At 54.2% G+C, this 8547-nt stretch overlaps 1 protein-coding gene across 1 annotated transcript; it reads left to right on the top strand.

Moving 5' to 3' along the window:
- Window positions 1-1614: 1614 nt before the first annotated feature.
- PRF1 (perforin 1) lies at window positions 1615-7146 on the top strand. The gene is made up of 3 exons (XM_055274589.2): window positions 1615-1843; window positions 3580-4124; window positions 5313-7146. Exons 2-3 carry the CDS (start codon window positions 3586-3588, stop codon window positions 6439-6441), a joined length of 1668 nt encoding a protein of 555 aa, XP_055130564.1. The 5' UTR covers window positions 1615-1843; window positions 3580-3585; the 3' UTR covers window positions 6442-7146.
- Window positions 7147-8547: the final 1401 nt, after the last annotated feature.

The following is an 8547-nucleotide window of genomic DNA, read 5'->3' as shown; positions in this document are numbered from 1 at the left end:
TGAAATGGGTGAATTATATGATACGTGAATTACATCTCAATAAAGTTGTTACTAAAGAAAACCATATGCATGGTGTCTGGTGATTGAACAAATTATGCACTTGTTGAAACTTGTGTCTCTGAGGAAAAACTGTGCTTAATGCACATTCAAGTGTCAAGTTTCAGAAGGACAGCTGTCATTGGTTAAACGAGCCAAAAACAGTCATCACCCTCAATGTCATTTCGGCTCTTTAATGGATCCCCTAACAACCACCAGCATCTCTTGGGCATCAGCCACTTCATAAGCCACTTGAAACCTGCCAAATGTACATTTTATCATTAGCTGGAAAGATTTGTAGAATTCCAAAGTCCTCTCTTTGATTTTATAGGTGAGGAAACTAATGCTCAGAAAGGGGGTTGATATCTATCGCCGTGAGGCATACGGTAAGTTTCTGGTGAATCTGGGATCAGAACCTGTTTAGACTTTGCCTCTTTTTTCCTGCAGATACTTTGCAGGACTTCCATGTCCCTCAAACTGGCCTTCTCGTCATGGTCAGGAAAGAAACTCCTCACAGCCTCAGCATCCAAGTCAGCCTATGGGTGAGAGCTGGAAAGCGATCAGGAGGCTGCAGTTTCTAGAAGAGGGTGGGGACACCGCAGAGAGAAGATGGGGCCAGATTCCGAGAAGACAGCATAAACCCCTGTTCCTGTAAGAGCAGGGACGCAAGCAGGGACATAAACGCAAGGGATGAGCCCCAAAGTGTGACCCATGAGACATGATGTCACATGTGGTCTGGAGCCTGCGGCCACTTCTCCCCATCATATACACAGTTATGAGAACAAATTGTGAGAACCACCTCCCCCCTTACCCAGCTGCCCCCACCCCAGAAACCGTGTGATTTTGTGCCCCAGTGCCCTGTGAGTCACTCCACCCATGGAAACCTTACTCCACCCTGACCTCAAGCAAGGCAAGGAGTGCAGAAGACACGTCCTCTGGTGCTACCAGACCACTCTCACCAGCACCCACGACCTCAGCGGGGCTGGAGCCAGCGTGGAGGCCACTGGCTGTCCTCACAAAGCGAGGAGCAGGAGCCCCTGTTTGAGGAACATGCTTGGAGTTCGGAGCCTGGGCTAGGCTGAGATGTAGGTTGGGCAGGAAGTGGATGGCAAGATTAAAGCAACATCTCTCTTTTCCCACTCAGGGAGGAGGGAATGGCCACAGGCACTGACACTCAAGAAGGGCCAGGCACAGTTCCAAGCACTTCACAACAACCCCTAGGGTCTACATGACTACAATCCCAATTGTTCAGTGAAGAAACTGAGGCACAGTGAGGCTGAAGAACCCTACCAGTCCACACCGCTGGTGCAAAACCGAGCTGCCCAAGCCCTGGCGGTCTGGCGTGCAGGCCCATGCTCTCAGCCGCCGCCTCTGCTTGCCTCTTACATCCCACACATGCGATGCTGTGATCAGAAGCAAGGAGATGGCCCTGCTGGCCTGTTCATCAACACCAGGGTCGAGTCTCAAAGTCCTCAGCACCCCGTCCTTCTCCTCCTATGTGCCCTGAGTCCCCCAGCCCCAGCAGCTCTACTAGGCAGATGAGCCTCTGGCCCTGCTGCTCGCTTCCTGAGGGCTGTCAGTGGGGCGCCGGATGAGGGCTGAGGACAGGGTGGGTGCTCGTGGGAGGGGAGAGCACAAAGGACCCGTGACCACAGCTGGGGGCAGGGCAGGAAGTAGAAGTGATGTGAGTGGTGGCTGGTGCAAGGAGCCACAGTGGGCTGCCTGGGGGGCTGATGCTACCATTCCAGGAGCCTCGGTGAAGAGAGGATATCCGTCTGTGTAGCTGCTTCTCTATACGGGACTCCAGGTAAGGAGAGAGCAGGGATTGAGGGGCCTGGGGCCCTGGGTGGAGGGGAAGAGCCTGATGGAGCAGGAAGTGCCGTGACCTATAAGACAAGACACCTGGGTCACAGACGGTGCCCATCACTAACTTGCTGGGCAGCCCTGTGCCCACCCTGGGCCTCAGTTTCCTCACATATGAAATGAAGAGGTAGCGCACAGTTTCCAAGGCCCTGCAAGTGCTGACATTAAAGCTTCTAAGAAAGCTGGAAAGAGGCTCCCTGGGACAGAATACCATGAGAGTCAGGATGAAGGCTGAGTTCCCTGGATTAGGGTTATGACCATGCCTGCCTCCTAGCTGGGATGAGCCCAGGGCCTTTGAAGATTCCCCTGGCCTCTTTGCCTCCCTGGGGCTAGCCATGCTGCCTGGAATTCCACCCTTCAAGTCACGCCTTTGGGCAGAGCAGGAGGCTCCAGTTGTAATGGGGGCTCTCCATAGCCCTCTTGTCTCAGAACCTGTGGTACCCAAGGGCAAAGGCCTTTGAAGAGCTCAGCTTGCATAAGGTTAGACAAAGGAGGTTCCAGATCATAAACAGGCCCAGGCGATGCCCCAGAAACACCTTAAAATTAGGAAGAACCTTCCAGACAATCATTGTCCATAGTAGGCAGTGGGGGGACCCTGTCACTGCCGAAGGCCGCAGAGCTTGGCAGGGAGTGGCAAAGAGGGGAGAGGCAGCAGGAAGGGATCTGAAAAGCAACCTTTGAGGCCTTTCCCCACACAAAATCCAAGAGTGTGATCAGGTCTGCCCGTTTTTCTTTCTTTTTTTTTTTTTTTTTGAGGCAGAGTCTCACTCTATCACCCAGGCTGGAGTGCAGTGGTACAATCTTGGCTCACTGCAACCTCCACCTCCCGGGTTCGAGCGATTCTCCTGTCTCAGCCTCCCAAGTTACAGGCACCCGCCACCATGCCCAGCTAATTTTTGTATTTTTAGTAGAGGGGGGTTTCACCATGTTGGCCAGGCTGGTCTCGAACTTCTGACCTCCAGTGATCCGCCTGCCTCTGCCTCCCACAGTGTTGGGATTACAGGTGTGAGCCACCACACCTGGCCAGGTCGGCAGGTTTTATTCTAGAATTCAGGCTGATGTCCTTCCATAAAGCTCATAGGGAGAGCACCAAAGGGAAAATGGGAAGAATAGGTGCAATATAGGACCTCATTTCTCTTCCAATTCTGTTAAGGGCTCAGTGGGAGGGAGAGAGGTTAGAGAGAGTGACAGAGACAAAGAAACAGAGTGAGAGTCAGGGTGGACAAAGGGTGGCTTATTCTGGGGCCAAAAATTACCCTTCTCCAGAATGAAGGCTTCCTCAGGTCCCCAGGCCCCTCCCCAAACCTGCTACAGCTACTCCGTCCCCTCTTCTGTGGCCACAACCCCCTCCCCACCACCCACAGTTGTGTCCTGGGGACAGAGCCATCCACCTAGATCCCCATTAGACCTTTGGGAAATTCTAGCAAGGGGCTCCCTTTGGCTGTGTGACTGTGGGTAGGGCTTTTCCCCTCTCTGGGCCCATCTGTACAATGTGGGGGCTGAACCAGGCCTGTAAGGGACATACCAGCTCTGACATTCATTGAATAATGACTTAAGAGATATCTCAGCCCCTCCCCTTCCATGTGCCCTGATAATCCATGGCTGTGGGGGAAGGGAGCAGTCATCCTCCATCCCTCCACCCGTGGTTTCCCAGAGCCCAAGTGCCCCCTGTCTCTGCAGCTCCAGATGGCGGCCCGTCTGCTCCTCCTGGGCATCCTTCTCCTGCTGCTGCCCCTGCCCGTCCCTGCCCCGTGCCACATGGCCACACGCTCAGAGTGCAAGCGCAGCCACAAGTTCGTGCCTGGTGCATGGCTGGCCGGGGAGGGTGTGGACGTGACCAGCCTCCGCCGCTCGGGCTCCTTCCCAGTGGAGACACAAAGGTTCCTGCGGCCCGACGGCACCTGCACCCTCTGTGAAAATGCCCTACAGGAGGGCACCCTCCAGCGCCTGCCTCTGGCGCTCACCAACTGGCGGGCCCAAGGCTCTGGCTGCCAGCGCCATGTAACCAGGGCCAAAGTCAGCTCCACTGAAGCTGTGGCCCGGGATGCGGCTCGTAGCATCCGCAACGACTGGAAGGTCGGGCTGGATGTGACTCCTAAGCCCACCAGCAATGTGCATGTGTCCGTGGCCGGCTCACACTCACAGGCAGCCAACTTTGCAGCCCAGAAGACCCACCAGGACCAGTACAGCTTCAGCACTGACACAGTGGAGTGCCGCTTCTACAGGTAAGAGCTGGGGCTAGGGGGTGGGGGACTGGAAAAGGTGCAGGAAACTCTGGGTGGTCTAGGAGCCCTGGAAAGGCAGAGTCCTCCAATCAAACTTGGAGGCTGCCTCCACCAGGAAGAAACTGCAATCCTGGCTCTCAGACTTCAGGCGATTCAGCCCTGTGGCCTCCTCTCATCCATGAGGTCCCAAATCTGGGAGTGTCCAGTGAGACACCAAGTAGAGAGAAAGTGAGTGAGACCATGCCTGAGAGCCCCAGCAGGGTGCCATTTAGGTCTAGTGAGTACTCAACCCTGCCTTTCCTGGGCACAGCCAGCCTTCCACAGAGTCCTTCCTGGATAGGGACAGAGGCAGGAGACCTGGCCAGGTCATCCTTCCTCATTGCTGTGTGACCTTGAGCATCTCTTCTCTCTGAGCTTCAATCATCCACTCGACCAATATTCACATCTGCCTGTGGCAGGGCCACACTGCTGAGCGACACCAGTTGCTACCATAGCCCCTGGGAGTAGGAAGTCTGGGACCCAGATTCCACGTCTGAGAAAGGCACAGTGTTTGTGGGCCAGACCCAAGTTACCTGCTCTGATTCCTCAGACCTGGAGGCCACGTTTCCTCCACAGAGAGGCCGAGCATGGCCCAAGCTGTCAGGATCCTAGGCATGTGGGACCCATCCAGGGGGACAGATGGATGAAGGCCACATGACTAGGTTCCAAAGTTCGATGGATACCATCAGTGCAGGATCATTGCTTTTATGTTCTTTTTTCCTCTTTCTTAAAAAAAAAAAAAAAATAGAGATGGGGTCTCACTATGTTGCCCAGGCTGGTCTCAAACTCCTGGGCTCAAGTGATCCTCCCGCCTTGGCCTCCCAAAGTGCTGGGGTTACAGGCGTGAGCCACTGCACCTGGCTAGGATCATTGCTTTTATAATAAGAAAATTAAAAGGAAAGAAAAAAATGTTACTTTGAAAAGGAAAAGAGAAAATACCTATACAGAGCACTGAGGTCCCTGAGGGGTGAGAGCGGAGGCATCCCTGCCAGCCCCGTGCCACAGTGCTTGTGCTCTGGAGCCGGGCCCCTGAGTTCCAGTCCTAGTTCTGCCCACTTACATGTGACCTTAAGCGCCCTGAAGGAGTTATTTGATTGAATGGGGAAAATACTGCCCCTGGGCCCAGCTGAGGTCTCTCTCTTCTCGCAGTTTCCATGTGGTACACACTCCCCCGCTGCACCCTGACTTCAAGAGGGCACTCGGGGACCTGCCCCACCACTTCAACGCCTCCACCCAGCCCGCCTACCTCAGGCTCATCTCCAACTACGGCACCCACTTCATCCGGGCTGTGGAGCTGGGCGGCCGCATCTCGGCCCTCACTGCCCTGCGCACCTGCGAGCTGGCCCTGGAAGGGCTCACGGACGACGAGGTGGAGGACTGCCTGACCGTCGAGGCCCAGGTCAACATAGGTGCCCGCGGCAGCTCCTCTGCCGAAGCCAAGGCCTGTGAGGAGAAGAAGAAGAAGCACAAGATGACGGCCTCCTTCCACCAAACCTACCGGGAGCGCCATTCAGAAGTCGTTGGCGGCCATCACACCTCCATTAATGACCTGCTGTTCGGGATCCAGGCCGGGCCCAAGCAGTACTCAGCCTGGGTGAACTCGCTGACCGGCAGCCCTGGCCTGGTGGACTACACTCTGGAACCCCTGCACATGCTGCTGGACAGCCAGGACCCGCGGCGGGAGGCACTGAGGAGGGCCCTGAGTCAGTACCTGACGGACAGGGCTCGCTGGAGGGACTGCAGCCGGCCGTGCCCGCCGGGGCGGCAGAAGAGCCCCCGAGACCCGTGCCAGTGTGTGTGCCACGGCTCAGCAGTCACCACCCAGGACTGCTGCCCTCGGCAGAGGGGCCTGGCCCAGCTGGAGGTGACCTTCATCCAAGCATGGGGCCTGTGGGGGGACTGGTTCACTGCCACGGATGCCTATGTGAAGGTCTTCTTTGGTGGCCAGGAGCTGAGGACCAGCACCGTGTGGGACAATAACAACCCCATCTGGTCAGTGCGGCTGGATTTTGGGGATGTGCTCCTGGCCACAGGGGGGCCCCTGAGGTTGCAGGTCTGGGATCAGGACTCTGGCTGGGACGATGACCTCCTTGGCACCTGTGATCAGGCTCCCAAGTCTGGTTCCCATGAGGTGAGGTGCAACCTGAAACATGGCCACCTAAAATTCCGCTATCATGCCAGGTGCTTGCCCCACCTGGGAGGAGGCACCTGCCTGGACTACATTCCCCAAATGCTTCTGGGGGAGCCTCCAGGAAACCGGAGTGGGGCCGTGTGGTGAGAACAGTGAGCTTGGAAAGGACCAGTATGCTTGGACTGAAGGGGTTCTCACAGTGGGAGCCAGGGCTGTCTTCGTATTCCTATTAGACCAAGCTTGTCCAACCCAAGGCCAGCATGCGGCCCAGGATGGCTTTGAATGCGGCCCAACACAAATTCGCAAACTTTCTTAAAACATTTTGAGGCTTTTTTTTGCGATTTTTTTTTTTTTTTAGCTCATCGGCTATCATTAGTGCTAGTGGATTTTACATGTGGCCCAACACAATTCTTCTTCCAGTGCGGCCCAGAGAAGCCAAAAGATTGGATATCCATCAGACAGATGGAAAAGGGAGACTCAGACTGCTTTTCAGGGAGGTGGCTGGGTTTACACGCTAATCCTGATTCACCCTATCCAAACTGCCTAAGCCCTTCGCCATTCTCGAGCCCTGCAGTCACAGCTACACAGATCACAGCTTCAGCCAGGAGCTGGGCAGAAGGCCAAGAGGCTGTTCCCACCAGGCTGCTCAGGGCTGGTCTTTTAGGACCCTTCCCTTGAGCCCTCTATGGTGTGGCAAAGCATTCATTGCCTTAACTGGAGCCCCATCAGCTCCAGCTGCTCTGTCTTCTTTGCCCACAATGCTTTGCCCCTCAGACAAATGAAGGCCTGTCCTGACCTGTCTCACCGTGTACATAGCTTGATAAAGGGCCAATAAATATGATGTTATGGTGATCATCATGGTGGTGTTGTGGCAGAGGAAAAGATGGGACCAAACACACCCCAGAGATAAACTTCTACGTTAGCAACCCAGTGAAAACAGGCAGGCAGGTAATGTATATAAACTGCTTTTCCACTTTTGTCAGAAACATGGGGACCCAAAATATTTTACCTTCCTCATAACTCTGACTCAAAAAAGCAGCAGCATAAACGTGGTGATAAACGGCAACAGGCATTCAGCTCCCAGCTGGAAGACAATAGGGCATGGTGAGGACTGTGGTCAACTAAAGAGTGCGTTATCTTTTGTGCAGGGGGAGGGGCTGCAGTGCTGCTCCAGCCAAACATTTCATGCAGGAACATGAGCCCCGTGCTGCCAGGTCTTCTACTTTTTTAAAGTCAAACCACAATTTGACTTCTAACTGTGGCAGTTAATTTCACTTTGTGAAAATAAACCTTTGTGGGCAAACATGGTGCAAGCCAAAGAGAACATGCATGTGGGCCATAATTGATCCAGGGCTATCTGTTTTGAAAATTCTACTTTCAACGGAACCATTTTGCACAAAGCTGAAAAGCTCTCCCCTGTCTCATGATTTCAAGGAAAGGAGTATTGGTTCCAACAAGGTGGGCTCTGTGGGCCTCCTAGGCCTTGGAGGCAGAAAAACCCAGAATCTCAGCTTCCAACATAAGATGAAATGGTCTTTGTTTCATGTGCCTGGGACATAGGCCTCAGCACACAGTCCCATGGAGTGGATGGCAAGATTCCAGGCAGCTTCCTGGACACGGCTGTGCAGGCTGTGCAGGGTCATTGTCAGAGGGTCCAGAGGACAGGGCACAGCCCTCCCGACTCTCTTTGAAACTCCCTATAAATTAAGTTCTTTGAAGTTTGTATGGGACTCATAGGCCCAAATGCCAAGCAGTGACATTACATTAACCCTAAATCCCTACATGGGGCAGGAGGGGTGGCCAAGGTCCAAAAGCCTGGTGAAACTACTGTTACCACATGTCCCATTCACAGACACACACTCAAACCAGAGCATGAGAGAGACCTCGACACTTCACGGTGGCTGCTGCGCTCATTGGAAACAAACATGGGGGTGGGCATTGCCCCCCGGGGAAAGCAGGTTCACAAGGCCAGGGAGGGCCTGGCTCAGGGGACAGCCCTGACAAGAAATGGAAGTCTTGCTCAGTATCTATGTGATCAGTGACCCCCAGCAAGTCTCTCTGCCTCCCGGGCCCCAGTTTCTCCAAAAGGACAGTCTATTTTACTACCTTCTCAGGACTGTCTTGAACCTTCCTAGTGCTACAGGAGGGTGCTGAAAGTTCATCTATTTCATACATATGGAAACTGAGACCTAGCAGGAGGAAGGGATTTAACTGTAGTCATAGAAGAAGTTAGTGGCAGAAAGAGCCAGCCCT

The sequence above is a fragment of the Symphalangus syndactylus genome, chromosome 4 (assembly GCF_028878055.3).
Source record: "Symphalangus syndactylus isolate Jambi chromosome 4, NHGRI_mSymSyn1-v2.1_pri, whole genome shotgun sequence".
Taxonomy (NCBI): Eukaryota; Metazoa; Chordata; class Mammalia; order Primates; family Hylobatidae; genus Symphalangus; species Symphalangus syndactylus.
Note: the sequence above shows the minus strand (reverse complement) of the source record. Positions and strands in the feature narration are given on the sequence as shown.